The 19458-nt window shown below is 36.4% G+C and overlaps 1 protein-coding gene and 1 long non-coding RNA gene across 2 annotated transcripts in view; one reads left to right on the forward strand and one right to left on the reverse strand.

The window, feature by feature from the left end:
- Positions 1–19458, forward strand: part of CUBN (cubilin) — a 256824-nt gene that overhangs the window by 40848 nt on the left and 196518 nt on the right. Inside the window, exons 18-22 of the mRNA XM_032880903.1 lie at positions 8352–8496; positions 8721–8899; positions 11258–11423; positions 11775–11991; positions 14459–14589. Of these exons, the coding sequence (XP_032736794.1) occupies positions 8352–8496; positions 8721–8899; positions 11258–11423; positions 11775–11991; positions 14459–14589 (838 nt within the window). The remainder of the gene's footprint in view (positions 1–8351; positions 8497–8720; positions 8900–11257; positions 11424–11774; positions 11992–14458; positions 14590–19458) is intronic.
- LOC116881232 lies at positions 3860–10622 on the reverse strand. The gene is made up of 3 exons (XR_004385374.1): positions 10588–10622; positions 8763–8877; positions 3860–3940 (listed from the first exon to the last, which is right to left on the reverse strand). It is a non-coding gene; the product is annotated as an uncharacterized LOC116881232 (long non-coding RNA).

The following is a 19458-nucleotide window of genomic DNA, read 5'->3' on the forward strand; positions in this document are numbered from 1 at the left end:
AAAGCTTTTAAATTGTATAGAACAAATCAATGAATGGTTCAGAAGCATCTTTCCATAATAAAAAGCAGCACCTCTCATTAATATTTCATAAGTGATTTAAGCCCTCAGAACTCTAAGTGAAGGACACATAAAGAAGTGATGAAAGTTTAATTTTTAATCCCAGAGAATCCAAGTAATAGGCTGAATAATAATTTTAGAAGTCTATATGATGCTAAGGCCAGGGCTTGAAATGAGATGTAGAAATAAATGAATAGAATCTCCTTGACCAATCCTGAATCATCTGACCTCTTCCTGCTAAGGCTTCTGGTAAGTGGAAAGGGAACCTCATAAGAGAGACTAATAAGGGAAGGGCAAGGAGAAGTGCCTTCTGGGGAAATAGGAGAGCTTCTGGGGAAGTTGTTCCTTCTTAGAAGTAGAAAACAAACAAAAGTAAATATAGAAAAGTAAGCTACGTTAAATTTGGTGTCTGAAATATGGGGAATGTGTACTACTCTGTGTCATTGAATGGCAAATGACTTCTTGCTAATCCAAGCAAATTCGCAGAGCAGAAATTACACACCTATCTCTTTACAATGTAAGGAAACTAGAAGTTATTAATAAAATTTTTTTAATATCCAAATACTTGGAAATTTATAAACTCTCCTAAATAGTTACTGTGTTCAGGAAGGAAATAGAAAATGAAATGAAAGACAATGTAGAAAATAACAAAGAGGAAATGCTAGATAGATATCAAAATCTGTGAGACATGATGAAACTCAACTTCCAGGTAAAATCTTCAAAATTTTAAAGAAGGAACTAAAAATTGGAAACATAGGAGAGGATGACAAGCTGAAACACTGGAGATCTATCTTCCCTCTGAACCTTTTATCACCTCCCTCTCCCCTTCCTGGTACTCCTTACCCCAGCCCTCTCAGCTGGCCTTGCACAGCATTCCCACATCTCCACACATCTTTAGATATAATCAAATTCACAAAAGATTTCCTTTTGCTTTTGTTAGGCATTGATGCTATTCAGCTCCAGCCTTGGGATGGTTGAGGGAGGGCTATGACTTTTGGTCTGCTTGTATATATTTGTTATCCTCAAAGGGACGTGCTCGTTAAAGTCTCATGGCTGGGACTCACTGAATAGTTCTTAAGAATAAAATTCAAATGGCAGAGAAAGAATAAGACCTCTGACAACTGAAACTGGAATGTTAACTGCAGCAAACAAACATACCAGTGGAGGCTGAGGATTATTTCCAGTTAGGCACATGTTGCAATTAATTTTAGTTCAGAGAAATATCTTTCAGAGATGACCAGAAAAGGGGGCAATGGAGTGATGTTCAATAGTTTGCATTCTTCAGCATATTGGATCTGGAGTTTTGGCAGAGGTTAGAAACATTCGGTTAGTTTCTTAGCTCTGTTGTCAATGTAGTCTTTCCATAATTCCTTGGCCATCCTGATCTTTTGAAATGGAGTGGCAAAATATGCCATTGCTCAGGTGAAATAATTCTATTGATTGGTGTAGTGGGAGCCAGGGAAAAGACTGAGATGGTAGCCCCACCTCGTTATGGAGGTGTGAGAGATTTACAGAACAGATCCTGTGTAAAGGAGCTGCATGCTCATGGGGGAGACTACAAACCCAATGGGACAAGTGAGATGCAGAGGCTATAAGGAAGGGCATCTATCAAGAGTGCCACAAGCTATTCAGAGGAATCAAGAGGATGGCCAGTTCTCTCTGCTATAAACACAATACTGCAGGGAAACATTGAAGGACTTCAACTCTCTGTTGTATCAAGGGCAAGATACTTTACACCACTGGGTGTCAGTTTCCCTAATCTGTAATAGGAATAGTAGTATTAGACTTCTCAAAAGAATTAAAAAGGGTCATCCAATTATTTGTCTATTCATTCTCTATTTATTGAACAACTTAGATGCCAGGCACTGTTAGGGGTTGGATGTGTAAAATAGACAGATATTAAACAAGCATGCAACTGTGTTGGGAAATGCATTTTGAAGGAAAGAAAGAGTCTTGTGGAAGAAAATAACAGGGCTAATGACGTTAGTTGAATGGTCAGAGGTAGCTCCCCCAACGACAGCACATTTGGGGTCTGAGAATTAGAAGGAGTTAGCAATGCAAAGAGTCAAGGGAAGGAGGATTTCAACTGGAAGTGCTAATGTAGGAGATGAATTGAGAAAAAAAAATCTCGACAAACTCAAAGAATTGTGAAGAGCCTAGTGTGGTTGGAATCGCAAAGGAGAGAAAGAAAGAAACAAGATTTAGGCAGGAGCTAGATCTTGTAAAATCTTTGTAGTTGGAGATGAAGAACCCAGACATGCTCAGTGCAAAGGGGAACAATTAGAATATTCTTAGCACAGAGCCCAGAGCACCAGTCATTGTTACTAAAGGTTAACTTGAGGTTGATTCTGACAGTGATGCTAGGGAGAAGAGAAAGGGAGGAGAGGGTAGCATGATGGAGTTTGCAATCATGTAGGTTCACACTTCTAGGTAAAACTAGACAAGGATTCCTGATTTTGGAAAAGCAGATTTTTAAAAGTATTGGACAAATTATAAGTTTACTGATAGAGATATCAGTAGAGGCACTGTTTCGTGAGGCATAAAACACTTTAAAATTTTAACTCTGAAATCATGAAACATAATGACAATAACATAAGGAATAATATAAAAAGTTTTAGATTTTATTTATTTGTTTATTGAGAGAGAGAAAGAGAGAGAGCGCGTGCCTAACCAGAGGGAAGGGCAAAGGGAAAGGGAGAGAAAGAATCTCAAGCAGACTCTGGCTCAGTGAGGAGCCCGACGAGGGGCTCCAACTCACAAACCTGAGCTCATGACCTGAGCTGAAATCAGGAGTTGGTTGCTCAACCAACTGAGCCACCCAGGAGCCCCAGGGAAGTAGTTTTTAATCCCTGTGTGGCTTCTCTCATTTCTTACCCTCACTGTTTATTGTCTTAATTGAAGTGGGGCCACATCCCCCTCCTGTGTACCCAAATTAACCCAAGACTAGTCTGCAGGATCAAGTCTTTATTTTGCTCAGGGGCATTTCCACCTGAAGGTCACTTCACAGGAAGCTACACGTTAAACATTTCTGTGTGGGAGGGTTCTGTCTTCAGCTCTTGGTTGGACCAGACCCATCTCTAGCATATTTGGTTTGCTTTGAATTAAAGTTTAATACTTTAAATAGATTTTTGGAATTGTTATATAAAAACAAATCTGGATACATAGCAGATACAAACAAATGAGCACATGCATTAAGATGGGGCTTTGGGACCTGATCCATTCCAGATGTTAAAGCTTACTGCTGACTAGGCTCTAGAGCTCACACTTAAATTTCATATGAACTGTGTTTTTTTGGCCTTGTTTATTTTAACTTTCTTTACAGGGAATTGTTCCTTTGTAAGAACTCTGTTTTTATTGTTGTTTTAATGAATAGTATATCTTCAAGAACTAGTTGTCTGATTAATGCAAAAATCAGAAGCCATCTGGGCTGTTCCACAGGCTAATGATCATGGGCAACAGGCTATCTATTGCATCTCTGGGCCTGAAACAACCAGTGTTAGATGGATAGAGACACTGGAATTTTGAAGTGGCCCTGGTCATTTCTTTGCAAATGTGATCCAGTATAAAGAACGAACTTGATGTCATGCCTCTATAAGTGACTATGGTATGGCTTCACCTGCCTTGTTAAGAAAAACTCCTTGTTAATATAAACCAGGTTTAAATACAAATCATCTCATATAGTAGGTTATACTATAATAACAAACAGTCAACAGCAACACAACAAATCAAAAACAATAACAAACAAAAAAATGTCTGTGGCTTACGACAGTATACATTTATTCTTTGCTCATGTAAACATGTAAACATGCTGGTTTGGGGTCGCTGGCAGTTTTGCTGATCTGCTCACCCTATCCCATCTGTCCCTGGGACCCAGGCTCTTGACCTTGTAAGAAAAGAAAGGAGAAGATAGTTGACTCCTTCAGTGACTCCATCCTGGAGATGGCATATCACTTTCACTCACATTATGTTGGGTAAAGCGAACCATATGGCCAAGCCTAGTCAATCGGAAGAATAAGTTTTAATTCTTCATGGGGTGGCATTATAAGTCACATGGCAATGAGCTGAGATGTTAGATCCCATGACAGGGAAGGAAGTAAATAATTAGGAAAAATAATACAGTCTATCCTAGTGCCTATGCACCAAAGAAAAAGGGGTTGCTGTTGTTGTTATTGCTTTTGTTGTGGGGGAGGTACAAATTCACGAGTCCTACATATTGAATGTAGAATGGGCTGCAACAATATCTGAGACACTTTAGAGCATTTGATGAACTTTATTTGTCTCTTTCAGAGGATCTGTGGTTAAGGTATTGTCATGTCCAGGATCCAGAGAGAATATAGGCTTTCCGATTTAATAAGCTTTCATTTCCACAGAGACAGAGAAACACAGCCAAAATCAATTGTACCTTCTAGGTTTAGGGCCCTTGAGCCCTATAAGTTCCTCTTAAAACATTTGGACTGCAGCTGCCTTTCTCCTTGCTAAAATCCTTGAATTTCATTAGTGAGGCCCTAGGGAATGTCCCACTTTAGCTTGCTCTGATGCTATTTGGCTGTTTTTCTTCCTTCTTGTCATCTTCTAATGGACAAAATACGAGAGACTACAGTCTTAGCAGAGGAGAGTGGAGCCCTGGAGGATGAGAGAGAGCGGGGTGGTATCTTACTCCGTGTTTCCTGCTTCCCGGTTTCCAAGAACTGGTATGTTTCTCGCTAACAAAAATTGAACCATCATACCAGGCCTTAAAATTAATGAATCAACAAGCGTTTGTCAAATACCTATTTGCAGAGTTCCATGTTAGATGCTAAAGGCACGGCAGATGTTTTCCTTCAAAGATTCGCTGTTTGGTTAGAGAGATATTTAGCATAACTTTAAGGCAATATGTGAAATTCGTGTTACAGAGCTTAGAAAGAAACCAGTTTGGTACGAGTCAGTGGGGAGGCATGTGATTTTTGAGGTCTGTGTAAGATGAGATCATATGGCTGCACCCTAATTTATTTAATCACTCTCCTATTATTAGACACTTGGAATGTTTTCAGTTCTTGTAATTATAGATCAACTTTGATGTGAATCCTTGTGTGTCTCTGCCTGTATCTCGAATGATTTCCCTATGATAGAGTGTTAGGAGTGAAGATACTGGGTCCAAAACTGAACATTTTAAAGATTCCTGATGCACACTGTCAAATTATTTCCCAGAAATTTATATATGCTAATATATCCAATGTAGATTGGAACAACTGTGTTACCGCATCCGTGCTGGCTTTGAGTATCAGAACTTTTAAAATCTTCCCTTTATTGCCCATTTTCCTTAGCCTGGATGGATAATCCTTCAAGGCTCAACTTAAAGGTTATTTCCACTGACAAATATCCCATAATCCCCTGTTTGAGTTGAGGGTTTTGGGGTGAAGTCTGTTTCCTTTAAGGCCTTCTTTTTATCACCATTTCTCTATTCTGAAATGAAATTCATAAGATGATATAACCTCAATGCACATATAATATAAAAAATATAGTTGAGAACATAAGATTTAGGAGAAATAAAGTAAAAAAGTACATATTTACTTATTGCATTATGTTATAAGCCCAAGCAAGCTAGACTTGAAGAAAATTATGAGGGCTTAGTCTCTTTTCTCTTTGAGTCACTGTGAATGCCACAGTACAAACCCAGGCTGACGTGGCTGCGTAGGTTGGTGACAAATTTTCTGAAATGGTTATGAACACTTGTCAGATTTCCAGGAAAAAAAAATACAAAACTTCCTTTGATTTGTACTCTACTTATAATCTTGGAAAATCCAGTGTGTATTCAAATTGGGCAAAAATATTTTAGGTTCGGTCTATAAAATAGAGCTAGATTTTACACTTAGTAATAGAACTGTCCCTTATATGAGTCTCACACAGGATATAAGAGGAATTTTGTGTGTGACTATCTCACAGTTCAGGGTGTTTATTGTCTCTGGTCCCCAGGCACTAAATGCCAATAGTGCCTAACCACTACTGCGTTAGTTGATTAAAACAAAAACAAAAAATATTTTCAGAGATTTCCAAAATGTCCAGTTGTGGGGTGCCTAGGTGACCCAGCCAGTTAAGTGTCTGCCTTCAGCTCAGGTCATGATCTCTGGGTCCTGGGATCAAGCCCTGTATTGGACTCCCTGCCGTGCCAGGAGCCATCTTCTTCCTCTCCCTCTGCTGCTCCCCCAGCTTGTGTGCTCTCTCTCTCAAATAAGTAAATAAAATCTTTAAAAACAAATGTGTAGTTGTGACACTTATTGAGAACCATTGTCTTAAGTAATAATATACTGTATTCATGGAATCATTCCTGATTTTGTGAGAAACCTCTAGCGTTTCACCTTTCAAAGTGTCAAGAATTTCAATAGCTATTCTTTAGTTCACATTTTTTTATTATTAGGCATTTTGCTGAGGAATTCACAGTATTGTTTCATCTATTTGCTTAACAACCCCATGAGCCAGGCTTAGATTTAATAATTTGCTCAGAAGTGCAGGGGCTCTGGGCAGGTCTGTGTGACTCCATGGACTGTGCTCATGGCCCTTATAAGACATTGACTATTGATTTAAAGCAGGTGGTCCTTATTGTATGAAGCAAATTTTCTTTTGCTTCTAACTTTCTAAGAGTTTTGCTCTTAATAAAAAGGAATGTTGACTTTTCCTTTTTAATATCTACAGAAAGGCGGGCGCCTGGGTGGCTCAGTGGGTTAAGCCGCTGCCTTCAGCTCAGGTCATGATCTCAGGGTCCTGGGATCGAGTCCCGCATCGGGCTCTCTGCTCAGCAGGGAGCCTGCTTCCCTCTCTCTCTCTGCCTGCCTCTCTGTCTACTTGTGATCTCTCTCTGTCAAATAAATAAATAAAATCTTAAAAAAAAAATATCTACAGAAAGGCATGGTTTATCTTACTGGATCCATTGATGGGTGTAATTTATAATTCATAATTTTAAATAAATTTGCATTACTTAAAATCTCATATTTGATTGGTTCATAAGCCTAATGTTGAAGTAAATTTGTTCTTCTAGAACTGTGTTTAAGATTTTTGTATCTATCCAAATAGGTGAAAACAATCCATAGTTTCATTTGTATTAACTATGTTGGAATTTAGTAAGATAGTTCTGAGAAAAATTTGTTGGGGAGTCTTCCATGTTTCAGGGTCCCTTAGAACAAATCATCTATGGCAATCACTTGTTCCATAAAATTTTGAGATAATTGGGACACCTGGGTGGCAGAGTTGGTTAGGTGTCAGACTCTTGATGTCTGCTCAGGTCATGATCTCAGGGTCATGAGACTGAGCTCTGTGTCAGGCTCCATGCTCAACACGGAGTCTGCTTGAGACTCTCTTGTTCTCCCTCTGCCCCTCTTCCTACTTGTGCATGAGTCTCTCTCTTTCTCCCTAAGTAAAATCTTAAAAGAAAGTTTGAAACAATTGATGAGATAGAGCATTTTCTGAGAGTTTTGGAGGGGTAGGGAGTAATTTGATAATGTTTTCAATTTTATCCATGGTTTATTATCTATTCAGATTTTATTTTCCTTCTCTTTGAGATAATTTTAGTAATTTATATTTTTTCTGGAAATAACCATTTCAAACTTTCAGCTGTATTAGCATAGCATTGTACAAAGAATTATCATTCATATGAAATGAATGTGTCAGTATTGTGTATTTGTAGCATGTTTCTCGTTTTTGGTTTATATATCTGTGTTATCTTTTTTTTTAAGTTTTCTCTTTATTTTCTTTTATCTTTATTGACAAAGATATATCTTAAATATCCCTATCCCCCAACTTACTCCCAAAAAACATTATTTTGTATTTTATTTATTAGGTTTTACTTTTAGTTTTACTTTATTATCCCTCATTTTAATATTTTTCCAATTTTTAAGTTGACTCTTTAAATTCTCTTTGTTATCTACTGTTCTGTCTCTTTCAATTATAAAAGCAGTTTAGTCTATGACTTCCTTTGATTACAGATTTGACTAAAACTTGCTTATTTTGATATATCATGTTCTCATATTTTGCTGTTTTCTAAATAATCCAAAATTGTAAATTTATCTCCCTGTTCACATTGTAGAAGTTATTAGGAGAAAGTGTTAAATATTCTTATGCTTTTGGATTTTATTTGGCTTAAGATGTTGTTATCAATATTTAGTGTTATTTTATTGTGCTGAATATGTAACCCAATATTATGTAACCCATATGTAACCCAAATTAGATTAAAACTTATTCTGAATCTGCCATTTTTTCATCTCCAAATAATCCACCATTGCCAAAGTAATTTTGTTGATGATCTATTTTGTTTTTCTATTTAGGTTCGAGATGATCAAACCTTACTTGGAAAAGTGTGCGGCAGTGAAACCCTCTCTCACATTAAATCCATTACTAATAGTATCTGGATCAGGCTTAAAATAGATACTTCTGTTGTAAGAGCTAGTTTCAGAGCTGTTTATCAAGTTGGTAAGAAAATTTATGCCTCAGTTTTTAAGTTTCTAATTTGTCTGTAACATTTTAATTTCTTGAAATAACTTAGTAATTTTATTATGTCTTTTAATGGCGAGGAAAAAATTCTAAGAGTAATATCACATTCCTTTATATTCCTATGCAGAACTAAACCTTGCAGTAAAAGTGAAGGCAAGAATCATTTATCTAAACAAACGCTACTGTCATTTTCATATTTGCAGCATGTGGAGGAGAATTAACCAGAAAAGGGTTCATTCGCTCACCTTTTCATCCTAACGTGTATCCGGGAGAAAGGATCTGCAGGTGGACCATCCGCCAGCCCCAAAGCCAAGTAGTTATTTTCAATTTCACTGCCTTTGAAATTGGAAGTTCTGCCCACTGTGATAGAGATTATATTGAGGTAAGAGTAAAACATCTTTGAATACTTGTATTTGGTAGAATGTTATTGAAAATATGATGTCACAGTATCCTCAGATCAGCTACAGGAAACAAAACTGTTTGTAAAGAGGAATATACCCCATGACTAAGTGGGATTTATCCCCAGAGATGCAATGTTGGTATATATTACAAAATCAGCTAATATAAAATAAAATAAAGGAAAAAACCTTCCACATGATTACCTCAGTAGATGCAGAATAAACATGTTGCCAAAATCCAGTGTCTTTTCATGATAAAAATGCTCAACAAACTAGAAATAGAAGGGAACTTCCTTAATTTGAAAATGGGCATCTATAAAAAGTCCACAACTAATATATTTACTGATGAAATACCAAATCTTTTACCCTTATCATCAGTAAAAAGATGTCTGTTCTTACCACTTCTATTCAACATTATATTGGAGATTTTAGCTAGGGCAATTAAGTGAGGAAAGGAAAGAAAATGCATTCAGAATGAAAAGGAAGAGGTAAAACTATCTCTCTTCACAGATAACATGATCTTATATATAGAAAATCATAAGGAACCCACACATACATACATACATACATACAATTAGAAGGAATATACACACACCAACATATTCAGCAAATTGCATGATACAAGATTAAAATATGAAAGCCATTTCTTTTTCTATACACTAGCAGTGAAAAATTTGAAAATGAAACCAGCGAGGCAATGCCCTTTACAATAGCATAAAGAGGAATAAATATTGAGAAATGCATCTTTAAAAAGATGTATAAAACATATAGTCTTAAAGCATTGTTGAAGGAGATTAAGGAGCTAAATAAGCGGAAAGACATCCCATGTTTATGGATTAGAAGTCTTAATGTTGTTCGGTTGGCAGTACTCCCCAAACATATCTGAAGATTCCATTTAATCCCTATCAAAATCCCGGCTGGCATGTTCTGCAGAAATTCACAAGCTGATTGCAAAATTCATCTAGAAATGACAGAATAACTAAAGCATTTTTGAAAAAGAAGAACCAAGTTAGAAGACTCACACTTAACCAATTTTAAAACTTGGAAAAAAGCTACAGTAATAATAGTATGTTATTTGAGTAAGGACCAAAATTGGAAAAATGGGACAGCATTGAAAAATACAGAAAAAATCCATTCCTGTATGGCCAGCTGATTCTTGAAAGGGTCACCAAGACATTTCAATGGGGAAAAAAATAGTGTTTTCAGCAAATGGTATTGAATAACCACATGCAAAATTGTGAAAGTAGACCCTTTCCTTAACCATACACAGAAATTAATTAAAAATGGATCATAGACCTAAGTGTGGGAGCTAAAACAGTGAAACTTTTAGAAGACAACAGAGGGGTATTTCTGACCTAGGTTAGGCCAAGGCTTCTAGATATGACACAAAGAACAACAAAAGAAAAAAATAGAAAATTGGGCTCCATCAAAATTAAAAACAATCTAATTTTTAAAGTGGGCAAAGAATCTAAATGCATATTTCTTCAAAGAATATACACAAATAGCCAACAAGCACATAAAAAGTTGCTGACTATCATTCATCTTCAGAGAAATACAAACCAAACCATAGCGAGATACTGCTTCACAAGTAGGAGGGTGGCTATAATCCAGAAGCCACAACATAAAGCATATGGGCAAGGATCGAGAGAAACTGGAAACTTCTTACACTTACACACTGCTAGTGAGCGTATAAAATGTACAGCCACTTCAGAACGCAGTTGCAAGTTCCACAAGAAGTTACACATTTGAGCCAGCAATTCCACTCCTACCTGTATATCTAGAGGAAACGAAAATATATGTCCACATGAAAATTTATACATAAATGACTACAATTGTTATTCTTGGTAGCCAAAAAGAAGAAACAATATAAATATCCATCAACTAATGAATGGATTATTAAAATATGGCATTTCCATACAGTGGGATATAAAAAGGAATGAAGAAAGGACACATTTTACATGGATAAATCTTGAAAATAAGTTAAAGAAGCTAGTCATATGAGACCAAGTAGTGTGTAATTTTATTTATTTGAAATGTACAGTGTGGACTTTCTGAGCCTGGGGTTTGAGGGAAATGGGGAATGATCACTAAAAAGTATGAAGTTTCTTTAGGGGTGACTAAAATTTTATTTTATGACATTAATAATATCTTTCGGAAATAATTATTCTTAAAAACAGTTGTACTGGATATTATATAAGACAGATGAATCACAGACCTGTATCCCTGAAACAAACAATATGTTATATGTTAGATAATTGAATTTAAATTTAAAAAGCAGTTTTCCAAAATAATATCTAACAAAATAAATTTGAATATACCTTTTTTTGTTCTTGTTTACTCAGATTGGTAGCAGTCCAATTTTGGGTTCCCCTGAAAATAAAAAATATTGTGGCACAGACATACCTTCATTTATAACATCTGTGTACAATTTTCTTTATGTCATATTCGTGAAAAGTTCTTCTACTGAAAATCGTGGTTTCATGGCCAAATTCAGTTCTGCAGATTTGGGTAAGATACTGACACTCTCTCCTACTTTGCCTTTGGACAGAAAAAGTAAGCAGCAGTAATAAATTATTATAGAAAATTCATCTGCACTGTAGATGTGTAGTCATCAACATTGTAAAAATTTTAAAGTACACTCAAAAGGCAAAGAAAAAAATATATTTCCTAATCAGTACATATCAATAGTTAACTGACATCTACTAATAAAAGAGAAAAACTAGGTTATCTTACGTGGCATATGAGTAACATATTTCTTTTTCAGCTTTTAAGAGGTTATGATCAGATTATTTTATTTTGAATTCCGGGTAGCTTGTTGGTTAGTTATTCTAATAATGATTATTATTTTTATTTCGACAGCATGTGGAAAAATTCTGACAGAGTCAACAGGAATCATTCAAAGTCCTGGCCATCCAAATATCTACCCTCATGGCATCAACTGTACCTGGCATATATTAGTCCAACCCGGCCACCTGATTAATTTGCTCTTCAGGGTGTTTCATCTGCAGTTTCATTACAATTGCACAAATGACTATTTGGAAGTTTATGACACTGGTTCTGAGACATCTCTTGGGAGGTAAAAATATTTTGTTTTTATTTTCTTTTAACACACAAAGAACCTCCTGCTTACTTGCTTTCCTACTGCAGTGAAGAATGTTAAAATCGACCATGTTGTGTTATAAAAACCAGTTGAGAGCAACATGTCCGCTCCTCAATGACCATTTCTGTATCGCTACTGACTACTCTGTAATCTTGGTCTTCAGTAATTAAGTTTTGACATAGTGTATATCCATGAAAGCATTACCAAAATCAAGATAATTCCTCACCTCTGTCTCTCATCCCCAACCCCAGGAAACAACCAACCTTTTGATAACTATAAATTAGTTTGTAAATTCTAAAATTGTATAAAAAATGGAATTAAACTGTATGTACTCTTTTCTTGTCTGGATTTTCTTAGCATAATTTTGTTGTTGTTGTTGAGCTTCTTGGATCTGAGGGTTTATAGTTTCATCAAATTGAAAAATTTTTGGTCATTATTTCTTGAAATAATTTTTCTGTCTCTTCTTCCCTTTGGGGACACTGGTTACAAGTATCTTAGGCCATTTGATATTGTCCCCCAGCTTACTGATGAACTCTGCTCATTTGACTTTGAGTTCTTGTTCTCTGTGTGTTTCATTTTGGGAAGTTTCTATTGCTGCATATTTGAGTGCACCATCTTTTCTTCTGAAATATCTCTTCTGCTATAAATCCTACCAAGTGTATTTTTCATCTTAGACATTATAGTTTTCATTTCTAGAAGTTTAACTTGGATCATCTTTTATATCTTCCCTGTCTCTACTTTACACATTAATTTTTTTCCTTTAGCTTCTTAAATCTCTGGGATACAGTTATGACTATTTTAATGTTTTTATCTGCTAATTCAGTCATCTGTGTCATTTCTTGGTGTTCTGATTGATCAATTTTTCTTCTCATTATGTGTTCCACTTTCCTCCTTTTCATGTCTGGTAATATTCGATAGGATGCCAGACATTTCCAATTTTGTGTTTTTGTGCAGTGAACATTATTGCATTTCTGTATGTGTTTTTGAGATTTGTGTTTTTTTTTTTTTAATTTAATTCCAGTTTGTGAACATACAGTGTAATATTAGTTGCAGGTGTACAATATGATTTAACCCTTCCATAGAACACCCGGTGAATATCACAAGTGTATTCCTTAATTCCCATCACCTGTTTAATCCATCCTGCTTCTCCCCCTCCCTTCTCATAATCATCAGTTTGTTATAATTAAGAGTCTGTTTCTTGGTTTGTCTCTCTCCATTTCTCTCGCTATCTCTCTTTTTTCCTTTGCTCATTTGTTTCTTAAATTCCATATATGTTGAACTTTGTTTTAGAAATGTATTAAGGTTCTCGGAAACAGCTTGATCATTTCTGGTTCTGGTTTCAAATTCACTTATTTATTGTCTCTGAAGAATCTTTGTCCTTCATTGCTTGATATCCAGTATCTTGAGATCCACTGCTTTGTATATTTTTGTCCAGACCAGATTTTCAGTTGTTTCAGATGACAGATTTTATATCCAGCCCCTATTACTACATATTTTTGGAAATAGAAATCTCTTGATTACTTTTTTATTTCTTCTTAATTTCATTTTCTTTTTTCTTACCCATTTTAAACATTTTCCCTTTATTTATTATTTTCTTATTTATTTTCTAAATTAGCTTTCATTATGTGCCACGGGTTTGGGGATGAGGTATTCTCATAGTACATTTTTATTTTCATATCCTAGTGTTTTATTTAATCTCCTAGTGTTATTCTCCCTCTTTATTTTTTCTTTTAAAACTTTCTTCTTCTGAGTAAAATTGGTTCTACTTAGCAAAAATTTAACATGGCTCGGTAACCAAACTTTTACCTCCACATAGGCCAGCTGTTTAAAGATAATACCTCTTTAGGTATTATAGGGCTCCTATATAGGAACCCTATATAGGGCTCACTCTATAGGGCTCACTTTTCTAGGCATTGTTCTAACCCTCTTAAATGTAGTATATTAACTCATAAAATTCTAAAAACAACTCTATGGAGTAAATGCTATCATAATCCCCATTTTAGAGATGAGAAAACTGAAGCATTGGGGTTGAGTGATCTGCTTAAAGTCATAATGCCTCCAAATGATGGAGCTGACACTAGAGTCTGTGCTCTATGAGTTTATGGTCTATGTTTTCCCTTTATTGTGTAACTTTATTACATTTTTATTAATAAGTTCATTAACATGCTATACAGTGACTTTGTATACCTTGCAACTTCTCATTTCCTTAAACTTCTTATGCATGGCAAGCCACACAGCTAGGTATACACATATAACCATTTCAGGGAAGTAATCATGAATAGGACGATCTTCAGCAACTTTGTAAATGTTTTGGGTTTGAAATATATTTGTTTTTCAAGGTTAATGGGGGGTTATTATTTTTTATTTTTACATGTCCTAATTTTTGGTGCATCATTTCAAGTATACTAAAAGTTTTAAAATCTGTGTTCTTGGTTTCAAACAGATACTGTGGAAAATCAATCCCACCGTCTCTTACCAGTAGTACCAACTCATTAATGCTTAAATTTGTGGCTGACTCTGACCTTGCTTATGAAGGCTTTTTAATAAGCTATGAAGCAACCAATGCATCAACAGGTAACAGAACAACATTGTATACTTGGTTTCGCTCACTCCATTGCAAAAACGTACTATGAGAATGCTTCATCCCCAAACCCGTGGCACATAATGAAAGCTAATTTAGAAAAGAGTATAGTGACTTCAGTGCCTTGCTTATTAAAAATAGCAATTAGACCGCAATATTGTATCAATGTTAAATTTTCTAATTAACATAATTGTAAGTATTCTGTAAGAGAATGTTTTTATTCTTAGGAATGATATATTAATGTTTTTAGGGGTAAAGACATGCCATATCTCTAAAATATTCTCAGTTGGCTCAGATGGTAAATAAATGAGTAAGTTAGAAAAAGGGACAGAGATAAAGCAATGAGGGCAATATACAAATAGTAAATCTAGGTAAAAAGAATTTGCGAGCTAGTTCTTAAAACTTTTTAAGTTTAAAATTCTATCAAAATAAAATGTTACTTATGAGACTGAATACTAATTTTAAGAAATTAGAGAAAAATTCCTAGATGATTATCTTTTAAAACCCCCACCCCATAAATAAATAAATAAATAAAAATATATGTATTTATTTTTAAAAACTTCCACTCAGAATCCCTTCCCAATTTCTCAGGTATTTCTTCTCAGAGTACCTGACCACCATACTTTATTTCATGCAAAATTGCTGTGTTCTGGTAGTTTAAGTTCTGTGTTTAGGTAGTGTGGCTTTAGATTTCTCCAGAATCATGAGTGTGAGTGATTCATGCACTTTTCTCTCCTGAGGGCCCCATTCCAGGAGACAGTTTATTATCCAGCTGAAGCACATAGGAAATTGAATCCCCAGCAATTACCATAGTTTATGTTAAATGACTGACGCATTCACTGGACTTTGTCCAGGTGTTTAACATCTGATGACCAAAATTGACTTTTTAAGAAATTACAGTGTGCACACAATTTTCTATACTTCTGTAGTTTTATGTGCCTCATATATTTGGCCCAAACCACACTGAATATTAGATTAAGATTTGGAGTCAGTCACTTGGACTCTTTGGGCCACAGTTTTCTCATCTGTAAAATTAAGGAATTGGATTTGATAATCTCTGAGATGGCGTCTGGCTCTAATCAGCTATGAACACAAGTTTAATTTGTTGCCTGAATAAACTGGCTGTGTCTTAGATAACATACATGCTGGTGGGGCCTGCTGAAAATATGGAACTCTTTGTTATGGTGTGCAAAGTAAGACATAGCTCTGTAATGACGAAAGCCACCTCACTAATACCACACTAACTTATAAGGCAGTAGCAAGTGCAGTAGGAACTAAGAGCAACCACAATAATCTGGCAGGAAGGATATTAAAGTTAAATTTTAATCTTAAAAAAAGGTTTTCAGAAAGATAAGATACAGGTAAAGTAAAAGAAAGGGAAGAAAAAGGGAAGAAACAAACAGAGGAGAAAAAGAAGCTGATAAAGAAAACACAGAGAGGCTGGGTGGCTCAGTCAGTTAAGCATCTGCCTTTGGCTCAGGTCATGATCTTGGGGTCCTGAGCTGGAGCCCCACACTGGGCTCCTTGCTTGGCAGGAAGTCTGCTTCTCCCTCTGTCCCTCCCACTGCTCATCCACACTCTCTCTCTCTCACTCAAATAAATAAACAAAAAGAAAGACAATACAAGAAAAGATATTTGACAAAAAGAGAAGGGAGCCCTGATATCGGAAACTCAAAAGACTCTTCTATCTGTCTCTCTGGGTGATAATCATTACTTTGACTTCTGTCTGGTCCAGACAGGGTCAAAATCAGACAAGGGAGTGTTCGCCTTCCGTCCTTGGCCAAGTCTGGCTGACCACTATGCTCTTGCCTTTTGCTGGGTGAACTCATCGGCCTGACTAATAGTCAAGTATTCTAAACAGCAATCAGATGACAGACCCAGGAAGTCATATGGCACATTCAACTTACCATTTTGGAGCCTGTCTCAGTTTCCTATTGGGCAGGACGTGACTGACTGGCTGTCGTGAATTGTTACTGGTGGCCCCACGGGACTGTTCAGGGAGGGACAGATGTGGGGGTTGTTCTGGCAACTGCCAGCCCATGGGCTAAACCTGTAGGCAACCTGAGTCCTGGGGGCTGCCCAGGAAATAGGAGGTGTAGGGATGTAGGAGTAAGGATGCGTTCTTTTCAGTTGTCACCTGATTTTTTGTATTCTCTACAAAATACAATCTCAGGAAAGAGCCCCGATGGAAGCTTAGTCATTGGCCCTCATCCTATTTTATTGCTCTAGCAGAAGTCATTTTCAGAGCAATAATGACAATATTCGGCTGGTGATTTCTAGTTCACAGCAGGTGTGAGTTTCTCAGCTGAAATCTTTCCTGTCTTTATCTAGTGAAGGTTCAATTTCCTGACTTGAATCCAGTTACTTTTCCATCTGTATTTCATGCCATGGGGCTATGATGTCAGCTCCTAAATATGTGTTTGGGAGGAAAGAGATCAGTTTCTGCTCATTACTTTGACTCCCTCCCTCATCACAGTTTCTCCCTGCATCCAGATGTGCCTGGGGAAATAGAAACAAAGAACGAACCAGTAAAATGTTTCTGGGTAGAAATTCTGAAGAATTTTTTAGTAGTATTATTAGACTAGGTTTTACATGTTTGCTTATTTAAAGTATAAAATATTTGAATTTTGAAAGAATATAGTTGATTATCCAACTAACTTTACTAATTTCAATTGTAATTTTATATTCTATTAGCATCTCCTACATATGAATTAAAATAATCTTACCACAAGGAGACTTTTAAGGTATAAGAAAGAATAGAGAAATGTACTTGATGACTTTTCTATTTTAATATTAGACAAAAACCCATGTAACACTTAGTCCAATGTTTTTCAAACATTGCAACATTCATGCCTCATTAGTGGGCCATGACGTTAACTTACTAGGTTACTATCTGTATTTGTTCTAAGTATGGAACAGAATAGAAAAGAATAGAATAGAAGGTATCAGTTTATCATACAAAATTTGGTGTCACCTCCTGAAACTGTTTGCAATATCCATGTGTGTGCATGATTGATGTAAATGTGTTTTTATGGTGTGTCAGAAAGTTCAAAACACAAATTCAGTTTAATTACTTATTTTTTTTTAATGAGGGAAAGTGAGGACCCACTATTGAATTTTCCTCTCAAGAATGCACAGCTAGTCGGTTTAGAAGCCAAACCAAAACAGTCCAGTCCCAACATTTAATCCATTTGTTTCATCCTGTCCAGGTGAGCTCTTGGAAATGCTCCAGATTAAATGCACTTGGTGTGGCTGGTAATATTCAACTCAGAGTGTGGAAGGACTGTAGTGAACTTCTTCTTATTTTCTGCAAAAAAAAAAAGGGGGGGCACTTTATAGTTGTCTGAAAAAATGGTCAGGAAGTGTCAGACCCACATCAGTATAGGGTTAAAAGTGGGTAGTAGTGGGCTTTCCGAACCCCTACATTCCCAGTTCAGAGTTCCCACCCACCCTATAGTCTATATTTCTTTCTTATTTTTTTAAAGATTTTATTTATTTTTTTGACAGAGAGAGAGAGATCACAAGTAGGTGGGGGGGTGGAGGAGCAGGCTCCCTGCTGAGCAGAGAGCCCAATGTGGGGCTCGATCCTAGGACCCTGAGATCATGACCTGAGCCGAAGGCAGAGGCTTAACCCACTGAGCCACCCAGGTGCCCTCCTTATAGTCTATATTTCATCAGTTACCCTGAGATGAGCCCAGAAGAGGCATCTAAGAGTGAGAAGTTAAGTGATGACCAAAAGGACAAAAGTGGGTTTCTTTAGAAAAAATGAAGAGGGGATACTGTTCCTATTTTCAAACTTCGGTCCAGGAGAGTGGTGTTCTCAAACTCTAGTGTTTATAAGAAACTTGGGGTGGGATTTTCTCTTGTTACAAATTCAGGTATCAGGTCCCCATCCAGAAATTTGGATTCAAATATCTAGGGTGGGTCATTCACCAATTGGGTATCACCAATTCAAATGGTTCTAATAAAACCTCACAGTTCTTCAGAGATTCTGGACATTAAGTCTTAGTGCATAAATTGCTATAGAATTACAACTGAGGTGTAATGGGGAATTAGACTTCCACCGGTCATGCTGGAAAGTACTTTCCGTGCTACCGAAAGGCTGATGGCTAAGTCACAAGTTTTGGGCTGTAGGCCAGCCTTGACACTACCTTGGAAAAGTACCAAGCTCCCTCATTCTTTTCATTCACCTTGAACTCTGTATTTTCTGCTATGAGATATTCAGATATTTTCCTTCTGGGAAAGGTTTTTAGTCTATTGATCTTTTAAAGATTTACTTTTGCATCGGTCAGAATGTTCTATTTTTGTATATATGGGCATTCCAACACTTCACAGCTTGGTAGGTTGGTCTTATTTAATTTATTATATTTCTTCATCCTTAGGATGAAGGTGCTAAATGAAACATTTGTGATATTCCCAGTCTTCTGCTCACCTTCATTTCTAAATTGACATTTCCTGCATGGAGAAACCAGGGACTGTTAAAGAGTACAGGATTTGGAAAAGGGAGGACTTGGGTTTGAATTTTAGCTTTGTCATGTCTGAACTAAGTAATGTTCAGAAATTAACCTCTGGGAGTCTGAGATCCCTCATCTATACCCCTCTACAACGTGGACATTGTGACACATGGCTGTTTTATACAGTTGGGGAAGATTAAATGAGACATTCTGTGTGAAAAGTACACAATCGCTGTGAACCACCATGATTCTTCCAGGTTTAAAATGAAATTACTGAGGTTCAAGTACAATTTCACAATAGCTGTGTTTGTGAGTTAGCTTACATTCATATTCAGTTAGTCACCTGTGAGGGGAAAGAAAAAGCCATGGCCATGACCCCCTAGCAGCACATTGTGGCAAAATGTTGGA

Source organism: Lontra canadensis, unplaced genomic scaffold (genome assembly GCF_010015895.1).
Source record: "Lontra canadensis isolate GAN:19392208 unplaced genomic scaffold, GSC_riverotter_1.0 scaffold72, whole genome shotgun sequence".
Lineage (NCBI taxonomy): Eukaryota > Metazoa > Chordata > Mammalia > Carnivora > Mustelidae > Lontra > Lontra canadensis.